We start from the raw sequence: 22,452 nt of genomic DNA, 5'->3' as shown, positions 1-22,452 counted from the left end.
ATCTATTGGAGATAGCAATATTAATCTGCTATCTACTAAAAATAGCTATATTGATCTGCTATCTACTGAAGATAGCTTTTTTCATCGGCAATCTACTGGTGATAGGTATATTGATCTGCTATCTACTCAAGGTACTAATATTCATCTACAATCTACTGGAGATAGCTACATTGATCTGCTATCTATTAAAGATAGCTATATATCAACCTACTATCAACTGAAGATAGCTCTATTAATCTGATATCTACTGAAAATAGCTATATCTGCTTTCTACTGAAGAAAGCTATATTAATCTGAAGATATGTTATCTACGGAATAGGCCTATAGCTAAATATATATTGATCCGCTATCTACTGAAGATAGCTATATTGATCTGCTATCTACTGGAGATAGTTATATTGATCTGCTAACTACTGAAGATAAGTATATATTGATCTGCTATCTACTAAAGATAGCTATATTAATCTGATATCAACTGAAGATAGCTATATTGATATGCTTTCTACTAAAGATAGCTATATTAATCTGCTATCTACTGATACTGAAGATAGATATAGGCCTATTGATCTGAAGATAGCTATACTGGAGATAGCAATATTGATCTGCTAACTACAGAAGATAGCTATATTAATCTGCTATCTACTGAATATAGCTACATTGATCTGCTATCTATAGAAGATAGCTATATATTCACCTGCTTTCTACTGAAGATAGCGATAGTAATCTGCTATTTACTAAAATAGCTATATTGATCTGCTATCTACTGAAGAGAGCTATATTTAGGCCTATCTGTAATCTACTGGAGATAGCTATATTTGTTTGTTTGTTTGTTTGTTTGTTTACCCAGGTTGGTCCGTGAGGAACACATGCTAATCCATAGAAAACCATGGACCGTTCCAAGCTCATACAAATGCACAAACCTGGATAGCCAGTGTAGGCTAATATAGGCCTATGCATGCTGGCCTAGATAGCTTTGATAAACAAAGCAAGAAATGGAAGAAATAGCTAGGAAAAGGAGAAAAGAGAGAAGGCCACTCCCAAACACAATTGTACAATTTTACTCTTAGCCCTTACTTCGTGAGAAAGGAAACTGGAATTCCAATCTCAGGCCCCGATGCAAAGGCTTGGCCCCGATGCAATGCTATCTACTGGAGATAGCTATATTGATCTGCTATATATCTATTAACCGGCTAATTACTAAAAATAGCTATAATAATCTGCTATCTACTGAAGATAGCTAGGCCTATGTCGATCTGCTATCTACTGACGATAATTATTGATCTGCTACCGGTATTTCTAGGCCTCCTGAAGATATAGGCCTAGGCCTATATTGATCTGCTATCTACAGAAGATAGCTATATTGATCTGCTATCTACTGAAGATATATTAAACTGCTTTCTACTGAAGATAGGGCCTAGTGATATTAATCTGCTATTAGGCCTAATAGGGAAGGGTTTTATTCCTTAAGCTGATAACGAGGTAAAGTGAAAAAAAAACCCACTGGCTATTTTGGCTGTTTAAATTGCTCTGGTTGGCCTACAACATGACCTACAGACACAATAAATGTGGCTGATTCCATTTATGTATTACAAATATGCCAAAAAATAACCTAATTTTATATTAGGCCTAGGCCTATAGGCCTAAGATCATACACTATGGCTGTGATCAAACTTGTGAATAGGTCTAAGCGTAGGGCCTACTTGTTAAAATCGTGTTCGAATCAATGCAGGGAATTCGGAGCCAAAATTTAGACAGGTTTTTAAGTCTTGGTGTAAAAAATGTGGTGCCTGATGCAAATGTGTAAAAAGCATAAGTCAGAAGTGTAACGGCACTCCAGTCGGCAGCCCAGCGAGGGCAACTACGGGCCGGTCCCCGCACGATGTATCATGTGTGCATGCTCGCTCGACTACTCTCGCGTTAAACTCGGGTGCTGTGATCTGAAATGACCCTGCAGTCCATTTTGCTTCAGTAACTTTACTTATAATTGTCCAGTCCTGCGTTTCAAGTTATGGTTGAAATAAAAACCCTATTATTAAAGCTGATTTTTAATTTTAAGGTTTCAAAATCAAAAATGGAGGCCACAATCGACCAGTTTGGTGGGCAATTTCACGCGAAATTTGGAGCGAAATTTTGTAATATTTTTCGGCGTGATTCGTGTGAGGAAAACTGTCGATTTTATCTTTATTTAACCCAATCAAGCCAAATCATTCGGCACATATATAATTTTGTTTTCACCTTTCATGAATATGTTATTGGTTTTATCCGACTGTACTTCTGATGAAAATAAAAGGCTGTATTTTGTGACTATTGTCATTCAATTTCGCAATGTTTACGTCCGAAATGTCATTTCCTGGATGGTTTGCGCACCACGTAGCCAGTGGCAATATAAGTTCATGTATACAATAATTGTACACAATATGTACGAAGGGGTTATACAGTCTCTTACCCAGATGTACACTCCATCGCCGTACATCCTGTACGGACGTCTATTACATAATTGACGCTATGTGCGTAACATTGCTGTGTTAAAGAGATTGTGACATGTACAATTATCCCGAGATAAACATGTTATCCCAGGATAATTGTACATGTTAAAGAGATAGCACATGTACAATTATCCCGAGATAAACATGTTATCCCGGGATAACCTGATTATCTCGGGATAATTATCCCGGGATAATATGATTATCCCGGGATAACCTGATTATCTCGGGATAATTATCTCGGGATAATATGATTATCCCGAGATAACCTGATTATCTCGGGATAATTATCCGGGATAACCTGATTATCCGGGATAACCTGATTATCTCGGGATAATTATCCCGGATAACCTGATTATCCGGGATAACCTGATTATCTCGGGATAATTATCCCGGGCTAACCTGATTATCCCGGGATAACCGGATTATCTCGGGATAATTATCCCGGGATAATCTGTTTATCCCGGGATAACCTGGTTATCTCGGGATAATTATCCCGGGATAACCTGATTATCCCGGGATAATTATCCCGAGATAACATGATTATCCCGGGAGAACATGATTATCTCGGGATAATTATCCCAAGATAACCTGATTATCTCGGGATAATTTTCAAAAAAAATATTTGTTACATGTCACCCATGAGGCTCCGTAGCTACTGACTCCGGGTATTTGACGTACAATATTTGATGTAACATATATACGTTATTTAATAGTCACATTCTATTTCCAGTAATGTTTAAGTTCTAACAAATGCTTGATGACGTAAAATCGATAATATGTTACATATAATATCTGGTAGAAATATATTATCAATTTTACATCAACAAACATTCGTTAGAACTTATACATTACTGTTACATCAAATATTTTACGTCAAATAAAAAGTCTGTAGGGTCGATCACTAATTGTTTGCAAAAATAGGTAAAGTCAGCTTAATTTTATTGAGCATAATCCCATACATCAGTTTGTATACTTGCAAGCAACAAAGTATTGCCACTAATATTCAAATAGTCACTATTGATTAGTGATATTGATTGAACCAAGGAATAATTCCCAAGTGCAAGCAAAATGTTTAGATTTTCACAATACCCAAACAATAACTGAGATAAATAAGTCCTAACTTCATTATTTATTTTTGTTATTCATCAGTATCATTATTTTCTTCTTTTAGACTTAAAAACAATCTGTATCATTATTTTCTTCCTTAAGACTTGAAAACAAAACAAAATTTTATTTTTTTAATTTTTGGTTTAATTTCCTGTAAAATAATTGAACAGCTGATAACAGCCATACCGCCAGCAACTAATTACACCAGCGCGTAATCATGCAATATGTCCAAAAAATTGTTTTGAGCGCATAACACGTCACACAACTCGGTCATTAAATTAGCATATTAATGTCCAATGCCACAGGATGTGGTCATTATACTATTTCAACATCTCGCTGCGTCCGTGGTAAACAAAGAATAAAATTGCTAAAAATGTCATACTAGGTCAAGAAACAAAAAAAACTGTCAGATTGGTTGGTTACCTTTCATCTCCTCCATCAGCCAGTGCATTATCAATAGTTGCAATCCATTCAGTAACAAGGGCTTCATATTCAATGATGATATTCTGATCATAGGATGTTGTCCTGTGTTTGCTGAATTCTTGACTCACTATATTCTCTGGTCTTCTTAGAACCTGAAAAAATTAATATTGGTCAAATATGTTTGAATAAAACTTTAAGATATACAGAAGATTAATGTATATTGCAGTAATTGTAAATGCCTACAAAAAAGTAATTACCCCCCCCCTTTTTTTTTACAAGTCAAAACTCAAAATCTATGCATCAAATTTAAAAAGTGACATAGCAAAAACAAATCCAGGTAAGTCAATTATTCAGCAAATTTTGATTCCTCATAGCTCAAAATTTGTAGCCATGGTGACGCCTTCAATGAAAAAGATGAATTTTTAAAAATTGCACTAAAAAGCTACCTAAGTCAGTGTAACATTACATTCTCTACAAGACCTACATTTGTACATGCATATATAGCTACTCATGAGTCATGACTACAAGAGATGTAACATATTCATTCCAATAAGCGCCCACACCCCAATAAGCACCCACCCAGGGTATTTTCAATTTGCTAAAGCTACATTAATGTTGAAGTGACTGATGCAGTGAAATAGCTTGAGGATTTGAAGTAAACTTGCAATACATTTTACTGCATCAGAAAACTGAGAAAAGTAATAGAATATCTCGGGGCCCTATTATAACATAGGTAAATTCGTCTTTAATAAACGGCCCTTACGAAAAAATTAGGTAAACCAGGTAAAAAATAAGTGCCCACCCAAAATGACTTTGTAAAGCACCCTGGGCGCTTATTGGAATGAATACGGTAGTTGCTTTATGGGTTTCTACTAGGTTTAAACACATACTGCGCAAGGCAACTGCTTATAGTTGCTGTTGTACACATTTACATGATATCTTCACTTTATTCACCAATCAAAATGGCGCTTTGCAAATAATTCACCCCAATTTTTTTGTTTGGTGAAATTATTCTGACAATGTTGCTGATTGGTCCAATTGATAATGAAAACTTCTGTTTGGCCAATCAGCAGGTCGTTCTCATGGGGATAACTTTCACTTTATAAGATGAAATGTGCTTACAAGCCTGGAAATGTTAGTGAAATTACATTGTAATTCTACATGTACCGTAGTATTAGTGTGTCTTGTCTCAAGTGAGAGTAACCCAATGTTGGATTTCCCGTAGCAGTTTTGAAGCAGTGCGTTTACGCAATTGTGTTGCCAACATACGGACAGTCACCGTTCTAATGCGTGGGGGATTATTGCGTGTGTATACACCCCGCAGGATTAGGTTAGCGCACATGACCAAATCTGCCCCTGTGAAATCCAACATGGCATTTTTCTCAACTTAAGACAATCATAGTTTGAATGTCAAGATCAGTTCAGCTGAATTTACACTCAATCGTTTTAAAATGATTGATTTAGTGACCAATTGATGACGCTTTCTGTTACCTCGGGAAAAGCCTTCTAAGAGCCTGTGAACACTGGTTTAAAAAATCGTTTTTAGTCAGGGCAAATCCCCATTGTTTATTCTCTAAAAATTTCATTGGTACCGGTAATAATGGTCATCGGCAGTTGAGTGTAAATTCAGCTTTACTGGTACCCATTTATCAGGTATCTGGTTATTTCTATGTATTACATTGACTGACAACATCTGTCGAAAACCAGTTAGGCCCTACTGGTACCTATTAAGGGAGCGCACCACCATTAACGCGCCCATTGAAATACACGGTAAAAGGCCTACATTTGGATCTCGTTTTGGCACTTGAATTACGTATTTCAACTATAAAGCTTGGTATCAGATTAAAGCTGATCATGTGTAGAATATTATTCTTTTAACGGAATATATTGCTAACCACCGATTTTTTCTGTTATTTTGCATAAAGAAAAATTGTGCAAATTTAACCCTAAAAAATCACTCAATTTTGGAAACCGGACGTTGTCCAAATTCGCGCCAGAACTTCAACTCTGAAATAAAAAATTGGGACTTTTTCTCCGAATTCTTCATGTATATACTTGTCGGAAGCAAATGAGCTGAAAACGGGCAAAATTTGACTATACGTTTAGAAAATAAAGCAGAAACAAGCTCAAATAAGCGGTGGACTATTTTAACCGAATTTCACTGTTACATAAATCGTGGAGTGATTTGGTGGTGCGCCCTCTTATAAACGTCAATAGTTATCAAAATCCAAATTTTTACTTTTTAAAGTAAACTAGAGATAGTTTCTAGTCATTTTGCAAAATTTCATCCCTCTGCGACATTCCGTTCGGAAGAAATGATGTTTTAAAACTCAGCTCGGAATCACCAAAAAACCCAAATTTCATCATGTTCATCAACATGCAGAGTTTTGCAGAGGTTGGACAGAAAATTGAATGATTGATGCAAAAGGACACTTTCTAATTTAAAAATTTTAGTTGAGAAAAGTACAAAATGTGTGTATTCATGTTTTGAATATCTTTAATATAGGCCTATTTACTTAATTATGTCAAAGTACCCCCCCCCCCCTTCTTCTTCTCTGTCTTCAAAACAAGGCCTACTGATATTGGCAATTTAAGCAAAAATAAAAGTTTTATGCGTTATTCTGATCTGGTATAAATTTACAGCAAAAGCGCTCACGAAAGCGATTTTTCATGCTTTTCTTGACGTCAGAGACCTGTATTTTTGGGTAACTTTTTTAGCAAGTGTTCCTAAAATTAATCAGAAAAGTTATTTAAAGCATTTGTGACTGAAATAAACTGATTTTTAAGACTTCCGCCCTTATTCGATGTCTTTTTTTTTGTACAGAAGCTTGAACATAGTAACACATCTTGAAAGCCTCTTATAAGGGAGCGCACCACCATTAAACGCGCCCATTGAAATACACGGTAAAAGGCCTACATTTGGATCTCGTTTTGGCACTTGAATTACGTATTTCAACTATAAAGCTTGGTATCAGATTAAAGCTGATCATGTGTAGAATATTATTCTTTTAACGGAATATATTGCTAACCACCGACTTTTTCTGTTATTTTGCCGCAAAGAAAAATTGTGCAAATTTAACCCTAAAAATCACTCAATTTTGGAAACCGGACGTTGTCCAAATTCGCGCCAGAACTTCAACTCTGAAATAAAAATTGGGACTTTTTCTCCGAATTCTTCATGTATATACTTGTCGGAAGCAAATGAGCTGAAAACGGGCAAAATTTGACTATACGTTTAGAAAATAAAGCGAAACAAGCTCAAATAAGCGGTGGACTATTTTAACCGAATTTCACTGTTACATAAATCGTGGAGTGATTTGGTGGTGCGCCCTCTTATAAACGTCAATAGTTATCAAAATCCAAATTTTTACTTTTTAAAGTAAACTAGAGATAGTTTCTAGTCATTTTGCAAAATTTCATCCCTCTCGACATTCCGTTCGGAAGAAATGATGTTTTAAAACTCAGCTCGAATCACCAAAAACCCAAATTTCATCATGTTCATCAACATGCAGAGTTTTGCAGAGGTTGGACAGAAAATTGAATGATTGATGCAAAAGGACACTTTCTAATTTAAAAATTTTAGTTGAGAAAAGTACAAAATGTGTGTATTCATGTTTTGAATATCTTTAATATAGGCCTATTTACTTAATTATGTCAAAGTACCCCCCCCCCTTCTTCTTCTCTGTCTTCAAAACAAGGCCTACTGATATTGGCAATTTAAGCAAAAATAAAAGTTTTATGCGTTATTCTGATCTGGTATAAATTTACAGCAAAAGCGCTCACGAAAGCGATTTTTCATGCTTTTCTTGACGTCAGAGACCTGTATTTTTGGGTAAATTTTTAACAAATGTTCCTAAAATTAATCACAAAAGTTATTTAAAGCATTTGTGACTGAAATAAACTGATTTTTTTTTTTTTCCGCCCTTATTCGATGTCTTTTTGTATAGAATAGCGAACATAGTAACACATCTTGAAAGCCTCTTATAAGGAGCGCACCACCATTAAACGCGCCCATTGAAATACACGGTAAAAGGCCTACATTTGGATCTCGCTTTGGCACTTGAATTACGATTTCAACTATAAAGCTTGGTATCAGATTAAAGCTGATCATGTGTAGAATATTATTCTTTTAACGGAATATATTGCTAACCACCGACTTTTTCTGTTATTTTGCCGCAAAGAAAAATTGTGCAAATTTAACCCTAAAAAATCACTCAATTTTGGAAACCGGACGTTGTCCAAATTCGCGCCAGAACTTCAACTCTGAAATAAAAAATTGGGACTTTTTCTCCGAATTCTTCATGTATATACTTGTCGGAAGCAAATGAGCTGAAAACGGGCAAAATTTGACTATACGTTTAGAAAATAAAGCCGAAACAAGCTCAAATAAGCGGTGGACTATTTTAACCGAATTTCACTGTTACATAAATCGTGGAGTGATTTGGTGGTGCGCCCTCTTAATGTTAATATTTAAGATTCAATAGCTACCAGTATTGAAAACTGATAATTAGATGTTGCAAGCAACTGAAGCTATCTACAAAATGATCATGCAAATGTGAATATAATTGTCATCATGCACAAAGATTGTATGTATCATCTCACCACAAACCAAGCTTTGTTACGTTGCATCCATGCTCTCTGTTAGAAACAACACATCATCATTAGAATAATCAAGATGGCTTCCTTAAAAGGGGCCAACACATTCAACCGAGATGAGGGCAACCACTTCCTACCCCACATTTACGACCAATTACTCCACTCCAAAACACCAACGTCGAGTTCCAACAGGAAACAGACGAGGAGTGTGAGAGTTGAACAGTCAATTTGAGAAAGTACTAAGATGTAGTACCAAACGTCATTGAGTATGTTTAACATCTTTAATATTATACCGAAATATTTTTGGATTTGTAAACCAGAACTTTTGCAAATATTTTAATGTATTATGGACAATCCTGATTAATTTATTTACAGATGGATGGTCCTTGTATCCCTTTTTGAAAAATAAGATCCTTTAGCTTTACGCCAGTACTAGGGGTGTGATTTTCGGGTAATTTTGTGCCCGGGCACCCGCCGCATTTTTCAGGCGGGTAACCGGTACCGAATTGCAAACATTTTTTTTCAAAGTTTTTTTGGTTTTGTAGTGTCTCTGGACCTAGAGCTAAATGCTAGGATCATTCATGGTTGACCTAAAAAAAAAAAAAAAATTAATTTTGCACATTGTTTTGTGTTTTTAATATGAAAATTGATACATAGTTTTCATGTCATACTCTATTAATGATATCAAAATGCATTCAAATTCAATGCATTTTGATATCATTAATAGAGTATGTTTATGACAACTACATTGTATGTATCAATTTTCATATTAAAAACACAAAACAATGTGCAAAATTCAATTTTTTTATAGCTCAACGCTGATACTAGCATTTAGGTCTAGGTCCACAGACACTACAAAGCCAAAAAAAAAACTTAGAAAAAAAAAAATTAAAATTTTTTTTTTTTTAATTTCGGGTACCCGGGCAGGAAATTCCCTGCCCGGTAATAGGATTATCGGGCGGAACTCGATAATCCTATTACCCGGGCAGGAGGATTATCGGGCGGAACTCGAATACCCGGGACTCACTCACACCCTTAGCCAGTACACGTGAAATTAACTTTGAAATTTGAATCAAGTGTCTGACTGTGTCTCACATTTGCACCCGATTCTAAGTCTGCAGAGACACATGAATAAAGCAGCAGCAAAGCATTTGTCTGTGCATTTGCCTCACAAAACATATGGGGTGTGCGTGTTTCAGCCTTCGGGTAATGGGTGTGCGATATCAGGCAAGGTGACAATATCAAGAGAAAATATTAATTATTGTGATGCGATAATTCTCACTGCTTCATCGATAAACCCACAATAAATAAACTCCCAAATATTCCAAGTATAAGCACTTGCAATGTACCCAATTCCTTCCATGATTGGAAATGACATAATAATAATTGAAACATTGTTTAAGATATTACGGTACTGTATACCATACATGCCATATACAAATTGTTTGACTTGGAGTCCTAAAATTTATCGCGATATGATGGATATCGCGATAAATTATATCATGACATGGAAACCCCTGGTGATGCCCACCCTGGCCTTGGACATTGCAAAAAAAGCCTTGCGTGCCGATGCGGCGATGAGTGTAAATTTTGCCTCACATATCAAACAACCATGTCCATGACCACCAGAAAAGTTTTTTCATCGGGGTTAGCATTCATTTGGGGTGAAATTTCATTTAATAAACCCAGACAAAACTGATGATTGCAGACATTTTACATGCAAGCTTTCCCTACTGCCTACATGTACTATTTGAAGAAGCTGGATTTATTACCTGTTGTCTTGCAGAAGCAGGAATGCTGACAGTCTCTGCAAGTGCTGCTGCATATTTCTCTAAACTGTGCAAACACTGGTGCACATTTTCCTCACTGCATTGACCCCAATCTTTCTGCGCTTTCAGCAGTGGTAAATAGATATCGGACAACAGAGTATTGAGATTGTCGAGCACACTATGCCGCAACTCGCCACAGAAGATGTCTTTCTCCATATGCACTGGGTCAACTTCACGAGACACATCATGACGGAGGAAGTACAGGCAGGTCGTCTCTTCAATGTTGACATCTTTGAGAGTAGCAAGTGAACTCACAACGTGCAATTGTCTCGTACTTTGCAGCCCGCTTGGATGAAGCGCGGTCGTCTGTGGTCGATCCGAATAAAAGAATAGCTTGTTTGGTCCACCAGCAGCTAGGAATTTGTTTGTAAGGTCAAGAGTCGTTTCTTCGACTAAGAAATCTTCCAGTAGTGTAGGGTTGTCGTGAAACCCACCGATATGAAACGACTCCTGGATTTTGGTCGCAATCCACCAATGCCTCTCATCCATTTTTGGTAAATAACAGCTATTTACAAATACGGTGACATAAGGCTACTGTACAACGAAGTTGTCGGTGACTAAAATACTCTAAATTAAGCTATTTTGTTGTAAAAATGAGCAACCGTTCGGGACGGAAATCTACTACGATTTGTTTACTGCGGGCCGCCATTTTGAAATTGGTCGTCAGGTGAATCACTAGTGTAAATCTTCATACGCCGTCAAAAAAAAGTAGTACTAATTGTTTATAGAATCGCACTTAAAATTCAATTTATAAAGTTTAAAAATAAGTTTAAAATTATTTGTTGATTTTTAAATATTTTGCGATTGACGTCATTAAACGCTATTAAATTATACCCTGCTTGATGCAAGTTGGGAAGTTCAACATTTGGGCACTGAGTATTAATTTTGAGGGCGTTTTTCTGTAAATCGGCAGTAGTGTTTCAAGAAGCAGCCGACACCTGTTGCACAGAAAAGTTTTGAATGTAGGCTACTGAGGCCTACTCTTGATTCTAGAAACATAGGGCAACACTGATTTTTATTATTATTATTTTATTGTTATTATTAAAATATATTTCCTGCTTTACCAAATGAAACATGTCTATATCCTAGTCCTTAGGGAGCGATCGTTATTTATGGCAGGGGGGAATGGGTAAAGTTCGGGGGGAACACGGAATTTGTGTGTGGTCTTGAGGGGGGAACCTGAAATTTTTAGTTGAACCAAGAGGGGGGATTGTTAAATTTTAAATGGAGAAAATTGGGAAAACAAGGGGGAACGCGAAAATTTTGAGCGGACGCGAGGGGGAACGCGAAATTTTTGTCGATATTTTTGCCAAAACACCCATTCCCCCCTGCCGTAAATAACGATCGGTCCCTTACCTGTCCTTTAGTTGTTCCGAAGCCCGGGTCGTGCCAGTGGGACTGAATCTCCCCGGTGGAATCTCCGGGGGCCGGGACTTGCAAGCTAGATCCGGGGTTTCTGGAGGTAACTGGGATTAGTAAGTAAAAATATACCCCTATATCGGGACCTGAAAAAGTCAAAGTCACAGCTTACATCTCGCTTGTGTGACCGAGTATGCTGCAGGAGCCTGGTGCATGCAGTCTGCCGCGGAACCGGAACATAATGTCCTTAATTGGAAAGAAGGCAGTCTGCTCGCTCCAGTAAAAAGGAATATTCAAGAAAAAGGACAGTCACAAAACTTCTTTCTGACCTGGATTGGGAAACACTAGAAGCCAGGAGATTATTATTAATGCACATATTGTCTTTATTACATAAGATCATACATTTATAGGGTGGTACTAATGGTACTAATGGCTGCATGATGCGCACTTCCAACCTTTGCTTTGCTCTCCTTACCTAACCCCTCTTTCTCCCTGCATGCCCTTGCCTTTCTCCCGCATGCTGCTTACCCTTTGTTTTACTTTGATTTGCTATTCTTACTATAGGCCTACTTAAGGTTGTAGACGCAGGAGGCAATTCCATCAGCGCTCCTGTTCCTAATCGCCTCTCTGTAGTTAGGCCTACCAACCAACCCCCACGTTCTCGAAGATTGCATGTCAATCGCGGACCCCTGTTACGGCTTTGCCTTGCGGCATAGTTAACAGACGGGGCTCTGGGGGAAATAGCCTATGGCTTGAAAGGCTGCTGGAGCAGTCTGGAAGGCTATAGAATATTGCTTACGGGAAGGAAAACCGAACAAACCCATAGCCCAGTATGTAAAGCAGGTCAACACTCTTAACGAGTAATCTCCTATCATGAAAGTCGACCCCCCCCGTTAAGGCCCCGAGTCCCGGTGGCTGCTCGTCGGCAACAGAGTGGCAGGGGTGCTAAGAATCCGCCGGATGATTGGTTGCCATCTCCACAGGTACAACCAGAGGAAGAAACAAGGAAGACAACCAGGATCAGCGTAAGTAGCCGGAAGTCGACAAAATGCCAAAATGTGACAAAAGCCACAGCTGAGCAGGCCTCAAATACAAGGAGCCGCACTGTGACAAATAAACCAATAGTGAAACAGCCAACTCTAACAAAGACTGCTGTAGAGGAACCTACAAAGAAAAGGAGCTCCAGTGGTATTAATAGGAACCTGGAATGTCAGGACGCTTAGGACGGAAGGTCACTGGGCCATGGGAAATCCTCCTTGATGAGGTTAGAAGATTTGGTCTTGACATCCTTGGACTCTGCGAAACACATCTGACAGAATCCGAGACACTCATCAACAAAGATGAATACACCATCCTTCTAGTAGGTAGGAAAGATGGCATTGGAAGAGAAGGTGTTGGGCTTCTAATATCACAGCCACTTCTTGAATGCCTTGTCAGCTATGAATCCGTCTCTTCTAGAATCCTAACAGCAAAGTTCAAAATGAAGGATGGAATACTCAACATCATTAATGTTTACGCCCCACCACTACGCACAGTGATGAAGAGAGTGATAAATTTTATGATGGGCTACAACATCACCTTCAGAAAGTCAATAAGAAGGAGAAACTCATCCGGATGGGGGATTTCAATGCCAAAATAGGCTCTGACAGTAAAGCTTGGACCCCCGCAATGGGCAAGTATGGTATTGGTAAGATCAATAGCAGAGGGGAGAAACTGTTGGAATTCTGCATGCTCCACAAGTTGACAGTTTGTAACACCCACTTCCAGCATAAAGCCTGTAGAAAGGTAACATGGACTTCACCTTGTGGGAAATACAAAAATATGATTGACTTTGTCATAACTCAACAGGAGAACCTATAAGTACCATCCAGAATTGCCGATCATACTGCTCAGCTGATGTGGGCTCAGATCACATTCTAGTGATCGCTAAAGTGGTGTCAGCACCAGTCAGAACCAAACGCCTGAAAACGACTCCAAAAAGCTATGACGTCAGTAGACTTACCAACCACCTGATTGCAGAAGAGTTCAGAGCCAAGATTGGTGGTACTTTTGAACCCCTGCTTCAACTGGAGGATACTGATGTAGAAGACCTGTGGGCTAAGTTCAGAGACACCACAAACAAAATTACTGAAGAATCAGTTGGTATTAGGAGGGCTCGCCAAGTGAAGGGATTACCTGAAGAAGTCAGGAAAATGTGCCATTTGAGAAGAAAAGCCAGAGTCTTGATGTTAAACAACCCCTCAGCTCCAAACAAGAACTGCTATCGGAAGCTGAACAAAGGGGGTCAAATATCAAGTGAAGCAGTGGAAAAGAAAACTTCTTGAAAGAGACGTTCAACAAATGGAAGAAGCCAATGCAAAGAACATAAGCCATGATCTCTTCAAGAAAGTCACAACACTAGTAGGTGATAAAACCAAAGTTCAAACTGCATGCAGCCAAAGACAAACATGGTTCACTGAAAACAGTCCCAGAGGAAGTAATGAAGTGCTGGGAGGAATACTTCAGTAAACATTTGAATACAGAATTCCCCAGAGACTGTAATATAAACTCCATCCCGGAGAGCCTGTCAACCCCACTATACAGCAAGTTTGCCCTTTTCAATAGATGAAGTTGAAGAGGCCATCAAGAAGCTTAAAAACAACAAAGTGTGTGGTTGGGATAAGATCTCAGCAGAAGTGTTGAAAGCAGGAGGACCCATGTTGAAACAAATGTTGTTGAAGATCATCAACACTGCCTGGGCTGAAGGAAAAATCCCTGAAGACTGGAGTAAAGGTCTAATAACCCCTGTGTGTATCTGTTGCCCCTCATGTTACCCAAATTTCTTGTCCCTAGTCTCAAAACGTTCCATTGGTCAAAATATTACTCCATACCAAATTTAAAATTATTCCGAAGTCGTTTAGGGGGGCCTCCGTGACGTTGAAATTGTTGGTCAATTGCCATACCATATGCATAAGGCAGCTATTTTGTTTAGATGGTTAACATTAGAAATTACTGCTGCCTTATGTATTTTGTCCATGTAGTTAGGACTATTATGAATCAAGATGTAAAAAAAGCCCATGTCCCAAAATTAAACATAAGGGAGCTATCTACAAGGACCAATTTTATGTAAACATAAATGGCTGCCCTTTGCTGTCTTTACTGTGTAATTGTGAAATTACTTAAATATTCATAACTTTCCTGTTTCCATGCCAACTTTGAACCGTTAGGCTGATAGTTACTACTACAGACTATAATGATCACACACTTGCATCTAGACCTTGCTGAATTTGATGAGACAACACACACAGGACTGAGGTTCTTCAAATCTTGATATTGGATATCTCCGACTGGTACTGGCATGACCATTTTACCTTATTCGGCTTTATACATTGTCTTTGTTGTTGCCGTTTAAGCCAGTGCTTCTCCTGTGTTGGTACTTTGTCAATTGTCACTGCAGAGTGCAAAATTCTGCAAAGTGTACCATTTTGTTTGGTTTTACATTGCAACTTTCTTTTATGTACTATGATTTAACTGGCATTGAAATTATATGATTCACATACTTTAAGTAACCTTTGTAGGCCTATGAATTTTTCCATGAGAGGTACATGTAGTTCTTCTTGGATTGGAACCTCAATTCAAGTAAGCAGATCTTTATAGGGAACAAAAGTTTTGCCATGCGTCTGGGCTAGCATCTACACTGCTCTGGAATCTTAAACTTAACTTCAGAGTTTGCTCACCACTACCTACAATAATGCAATTCACAACTTCGCGAAATCATCTCTGCTGGAACTCTGATCTGAAGATTTGAAGAACCTCAGCCTTCCATTCTTTTTAACGTATAACATGATGCTGTCTCATCAAATTGAGCAAGGTCTATAAATGTGCAAGTGTGCGATCACTCTTCTGTAGTAATATCAGCCTAACAGGTCAAAGTTAGCACGAAAACAGGAAAGATATGTATATCTAAGCAAATTCACAATTACACAGTAAAGACAGCAAAGGGCAGCCATTTATGTTTACATAAACTTGACCTCTGTAGATAGCTCCCTTATGTTTTATTTTTTTGAGTTAGACTATTTTTACATCTTGATTCATTAATAGTCCTAACTACATGAACAAAATACATAGGGCAGCAGTCATTTCTAATGTTAACCATGCAAAACAAAATAGCTGCCTTATGCATATGGTATGGCCATTGACCAACAATTTCAACGTCACGGAGGCCCCCCTAAACGACTTCGGAATAATTTAAAATTGGGTATGGGGTAATATTTTAACCAATGGCACATTTTGAGACTAGGGACAAGAAATTTGGGTAACATGAGGGGCAAGAGATGCACCCTAAATTATTGTGTACAAAACATACTGCAGTTACTGTCCGTTTTCCTATACACAATACACAGTGCTCTCACCATTGACGCGTGACCCCTACAAATGATGTATGTTGGGAGAATGGACACTTGCCTAGTTAACATCACTGTGTGAAAAATAACCAGCCAATATTTTATTTATTCTCCAAAACTTCTAGCAAATATATTTCTCTAACATGACCTAAAATTACAGCTAGGTTAGATGTTCAGAAATGGTCGTACTTTTGTAAAATATGAGTGAGGGCAAGGCATAGCTAGCCAACTCCCCGTGTTATTTGAATGGAGATTTGACCGAAAATATTGGTATCGGACCGCTCACTTCTGAAGGATGCCACAAAAAAACCGGTAAAAGCTACATTTAAATTATTCTAAATAGGTTCTAGAAAATAAAGTTTTGTAACATGTCCTAAATTTTTAGCTAATTTAGGTGTTTGGAGAGGGTCGTACTTTTGTGTTTTAGGAAGGACATGTAAACGACAGATAACACCAAAAATATGAAGAAATTATTTCTAAACCGTGTTAAGTCAAAAATCATTATGTTGCTCATTTTCAAGAATGCTGGTTTACAAAAAGCACGACATTGTCTGATTTCGTGAACAAAGCCACACATAACATTGTTTCCTTTCGTTTCCTTTATAATCGGTTACCCAACTGAAGCTATGAATACCAGTTTTATTGCGATATCGCACATGAAAACAGTCACTTGTGCACAACCAGAGAAGATCCGATTTAATCAGTTGAGCTGTTTCAATGAGTGTTATCTTGGTTTAATAGCTTTTAATGGGGTTAAGTCCTGCAAAGGTCGAGATGAATTCTACTGTAGACATGACTGCATCATGAAGGGCGACAAACTGGACCCAGCCAACTACAGAGCTATTACCCTCCTGTCAATCCCGGGGAAAGTATTCTGTAGGATGGTTCTCAACCGAATTCAACAGACTGTAGATAACCATCTGAGAGAGGAACAGTGTGGGTTCAGGAGTTCCAGAGGCACCTCAGATGCGGTATTTACAGTACGCCAAATCTTCGAAAAGGTTAAAGAAAGACGCATTCCAATACACTGGAACTTTGTAGACTTCAAAGCAGCATTTGACACCATATGGAGGGAGGCCCTTTGGAAATATCTGCGATCAGTAGGAGTAGACGCCAAACTGGTGAGCCTCATTGCAAAAATGTATGAGCAAACCAAATGCTCAGTCGTGGTAAATGGAAAGATCACCGATTGGTTTGAAGTCCTAGTTGGTGTTAGACAGGGATGTCTTCTCTCACCATGCCTCTTCAATCTATATCTGGAGTTTGTCATGAAGGACATCCAAAATCTAGGCTCAGGTGTGCAGATGGGTGACATGTGCATTAACAACATCCGATATGCAGATGACACCACACTCATGGATATGGACTTTGAGAACCTGCAAATCTCCACTAATGGAGGGCGAGTTAGCGCAGCGGTAAGTTCCCTCGCTTTGCACCACTGAGGTCCCGGGTTCAAGCCCCGGCGCGGCCCAAGGACTCATGTGCACTTGGTTTATCCCGATCCATGCTCGCTCTCGCAGGTTTTCTCCGGGATCTCCGGTTTCCTCCTGCTTTCAAAATCGGTGATTAGTTGTTTCGTTATCAAAAACTTCCTTCACCCAATGGAATTTGGGGAGCTGCAGAAAATGGGTGGATGTTACAATCTAAGTGCGGATTGGTTTGCGGCCAGGTTCGACTGCAACTAGCCTAGTTGATGCGATCTGATTGTGATGATTCACCACGCAGCGAAATTCCCAGCAAACACAAAACGTTTTCGACATCATTCGCAAAAGGTTGTCAGAAAACGTTTAAATGTCGGGTTATATAAAGGGTATATTAAGAGTATAAAACGTTTTCATAACCTTAAAAAACATTTTTGATAATCTACTGCCCAGCAAACAAAAATGTTTTACAGAAAACGTTTAAATGTCGGGTTATATAAAGGGTATAAAAACGTTTTAATAACATTCCAAAAACATTCTTGAAAACTTGATACAAAACATTCTAAACATAATGTTATTTTGGGGTTGATAAAATATTTTGCGAAAAATGTTTGCCCAAAATATTTGCAATAACGTTTTAAAAACGTTTTTATGACCTTTATATAACCCGACATTTAAATGTTATTAAAATGTTTTGAAAAAACATTTTAAGAACATTTCTGTGTTTGCTTGGTTCAAATATTTTAACATAATGTTATTTAAGTATTGACACAATATTTGGCAAATATGTTTGCAAAAATAGTTTACAATAACATTTTTTGAAAACATTTAAAAATATTGTTGTAGTGTGTTTTCATACAAAACGTTTTATAACGTTATCATGACCTTTATATAACCCGACATTTTAATGTTATTAAAACGTTTTTACCTAAACCAAAAGCCAAAATATAACTTATTTAAAACGTTTTTAAAACGTTTTTGTGTTTGTTGGGTTACAGCGCTTTGAATCCTCTGGAAAAAGCGCTATATAAATTCCGAAATTATTTATTTATTTATTTATTTATTTTTTTAATTTAATTTTATTTTTTTATTTTTTTTTATTTTATTTTTTTTTTTTTTATTTTATTTTATTTTATTTTATTTTATTTTATTTTATTTTATTTTATTTTATTTTATTTTATTTTATTTTATTTTATTTTATTTTATTTTATTTTATTTTATTTTATTTTATTTTATTTTATTTTATTTTATTTTATTTTATTTATTTATTATTTAATGAATTGGAAAAAGCATGCAGCAGCTGGGGAATGAAAATTAACCCCACAAAATGCAAGATCATGTCTGACGATCCAAGAGATATCATGCTGAGCCAAATGCCCATTGACAAAGTAAATAACTTTGTCTTTCTGGGTAGTGCCCTCAGTAGAAGAGGATATTAAACGTCGCACAAAGTTGGCAGCCTGGACATTTGGTAGATTGAAAAATACCATCTGGTCTAACCATGACATCACCAGATCGCTGAAAGTGAGGATCTACCAGTCGCTCCTATTGCCACCTATGGGTCAGAATCCTGGGCGTTACGTGAATCCGATCGACACAGACTGGATGTTTTTGAAATGCGATGCCTTAGGGCAATGCTTGGAGTTTCACTACTTGACAAAATCCGCAACAATTCCATCACTCGCTCCATCAATGATGTTATCTGCCGGAGACGTTTGAAATGGGCTGGGCATATCTTCAGGATGCCTCTACATCGGCTTCCCTACCAAGCCTACATTAATGACTTCAGCAAGAAAAGACCACCAGGTCGTCCACCAACCAGATGGAAGGACCAAATTCAGAGGGACTTGGGAATGACCCAAAATGAAGCAAAGACACAATACAAGCAATAGACAGAACTGGATGGAGGAGGCTTACTCGGCTTACCCGATCTGATGTGTGAGCTATCTTCAGAAGATAGCAACATATAAGACGATCTGAAGTGTGAGCCATCTTCAGAAGATAGCAACATATAAGACGATATGATGTGTGAGCTATCTTCAGAAGATAGCAACATATAAGACGATCTGATGTGTGAGCTATCTCAGAAATTAGCAACATATAAGACGATCTGATGTGTGAGCTATCTTCAGAAGATAGTAACATATAAGACGATCTGATGTGTGAGCTATTTTCAGAAGATAGCAACATATAATTATAAGACGATCTGATGTGTGAGCTATCTTCAGAAGATAGCATTATATAAGACAATCTGATGTGTGAGCTATCTTCAGAAGATAGCAACATATAAGACAATCTGATGTGTGAGCTATCTTCAGAAGATAGCAACATACCGTATAAGACAATCTGATGTGTGAGCTATCTTCAGAAGATAGCAACACATAAGACAATCTGATGTGTCTTTAGATAGCAACATTGGGTTCTAACTACTTGTCATCATTATGTTTGGCATGCAGCGCCAAAAAGTATCCTTACACTTGGAACCTGTACAATGTGACACCACGTTGAATCCAATGTGACGTTACAAGCTGGTAATAGGCGAAGGTCCAGTTTTAAAAGTGACAAACTGGCCTATACAAGACGCCATAACACAGTTTCTTCAATGAAGCTGTATTTAAAGCAGTTTTTATATCAGTTTATACTTCTCTGTACTTTTCAAAACTTTTATTTTATTTGTCAGTTCTTTTGTATCAGTTTTCTTTTGTTCCTTTTGTTTTAAGTTAAAGGCATGCATAAATTAGCCATTCACCACTCTCAAACCAGATGTCTTGTCCGTGGATTTTTGAATAGGACAGTTTGTCACTTTTAAAACTGGACCTTTGTCTAATCAAATGCATGCCTGTAACCTTGCTTCACGGTCACATTGGATTCAATGGGGTGTCATAATGTGCCTGATTAGATTGTGCATCTTTTAATTAAACAAATAAATTTACCAAAATAGGCCAAGTGTAAGGGATACTTTTTTGGCGCAGTATAAATACGTGGACACCCCCCGTCTTAACGAGGGCTAACCATCAAACAAACCAATGTTTTTTAATGGCTTAAATATCGCGAAATTAAATTTCCCGCACATAGCGTTCATATTTCGACAGTCAGTAGCCAGAGAAAGCCCGTAGGCAATTGAAAATTCCCTGTTATATTTTTGGGCGAGAAACGCTTATTGCGATGGGGTTTGGCCTACTTATTTCCTCACAGCGTTGCAGAATAAAAATAATCGTGCTGTCTATGTAATCAGGAAACTACAGAGGCGATAGTGTAGGCCTACATTTAAATTTGTCATTACTACTTCATGTTGATATTCAAACAGTGCTATGAAGTTGTCTTACCAAGGAATGTGTTTGTATTAAAAGAAATAATTGTTTTACAACTTGGATGAACTAGAATTACTTTTATGCAAATCCGAAAATTGCAACAGATATTTTTCATTTCTTTAAGATTTAGCGGTATTGCCAGATTGTACGTACAATTGGGCTACATTAATAGCCTCATTATAGTTTTATTGATACTGGCAAAATACTTGCCTGCATGTGCTTGTTGTTCTGCTATAGCGTATAGAATCTGTTAATGATACTATAACCACACAGTCAATTAATTTATGTCAAATCCTTTTCACGAGGCTGTGTTTATATTTACTGAATTCATTTATACAAACACAACCTTGAGTATATTAAAGAGAGTACTTAAGGGACCTGGAATGAGCGTTTCGATAGTATTTTTTGTGGGACATGAGAGCACATCAGACATATCGAATTGCATTCCTAATACGAAGAATGTCTTTCTGATATCAAAATAATTTTCATTTTTTGAAAATCACGATGTAATACAAATTTTATGACAAATTATTAACATTTGATATTTTTCATATTTTTGATATATCAGTCCTCGAAGTAAATTTTATAAATCCAATGACATATTCTTAAAGTGTATGTAGCTGGGAGGAAAAACCGATCAATTGAAAAATTTTGACCTTTCATATTGAAGATGGATTTTTTGTGTGTTTTGGGAAAAAGATCCATATCTTCAATACGAAAGGTCAAAATTTTCAATTGATCGTCGGCTTTTTCATCCCACCTACATACACTTTAAGTAAAAATCATCATTTGCGAATTTCAAAAATCAAAATTATTTTATATCAAAAGGACATTCTTCGTATTCAGAATGCAATTCAACATGTCTGATGTGCTCTAATGTCCCACAATAAATACTGTCCAAACGTTCATACCCCACCCCTTAAATGGGGAAACTTCGGCAGGCGATAAGAGAAAATATATTTACTGTAGCACTTATGGATCCTGCCGATTGAGAATTAATGTCTGTTAAGTGATGGGTGTTGTTGACATTAAAACATGTTAACATATTATAAATATTTGAACAGTAACTCGTTATGGGATTAGCTAATAATACTATTTTGATAGGTTTCAGGTGGTGGTCGCAGTGCATTCTCTAAATTCAGTAAATTTCCATCGTCAACCGTGTAATTAAATGGGATTATTTTGGAATTTTAAAACGCTTGCTCTAATGTCGCACAATAAATACTGTCCAAACGTTCATACCCCACCCCTTAAATGGGGAAACTTCGGCAGGCGATAAGAGAAAATATATTTACTTTAGCACTTATGGATCCTGCCGATTGAGAATTAATGTCTGTTAATTGAGGGGTGTTGTTGACATTAAAACATGTTAACATATTTTTATTTTTTTTTTTTTTTTTTTTTTTTTTTTTTTGTTTTTTTTTTTTGAAGTTTTTTATTCCCTGTTCTTGGAACTGGTGGAGGGAGAAAAAACATACAAAATGGGCCACCAGTTCCCAACGATCATGAATTAAAATATAATATTATAGTCAAAATTA

General features: G+C 37.3%; 1 protein-coding gene across 1 annotated transcript in view; it reads right to left on the bottom strand.

The window, feature by feature from the left end:
* LOC140157972 (uncharacterized) overlaps positions 1 to 11,091 on the bottom strand; it is a 30,003-nt gene extending 18,912 nt beyond the window's left edge. The window contains exons 1-2 of the mRNA XM_072181221.1: positions 10,385 to 11,091; positions 4,017 to 4,168 (exon numbers count right to left, since the gene is read on the bottom strand). Of these exons, the coding sequence (XP_072037322.1) occupies positions 4,017 to 4,168; positions 10,385 to 10,930 (698 nt within the window). The 5' untranslated portion in view covers positions 10,931 to 11,091. The remainder of the gene's footprint in view (positions 1 to 4,016; positions 4,169 to 10,384) is intronic.
* Positions 11,092 to 22,452: the final 11,361 nt, after the last annotated feature.

Source organism: Amphiura filiformis, chromosome 7 (assembly GCF_039555335.1).
Source record: "Amphiura filiformis chromosome 7, Afil_fr2py, whole genome shotgun sequence".
Classification (NCBI taxonomy): Eukaryota; Metazoa; Echinodermata; class Ophiuroidea; order Amphilepidida; family Amphiuridae; genus Amphiura; species Amphiura filiformis.
The sequence above is the reverse complement of the archived record's forward strand: the minus strand, read 5'-3'. Positions and strand labels throughout refer to the sequence as shown.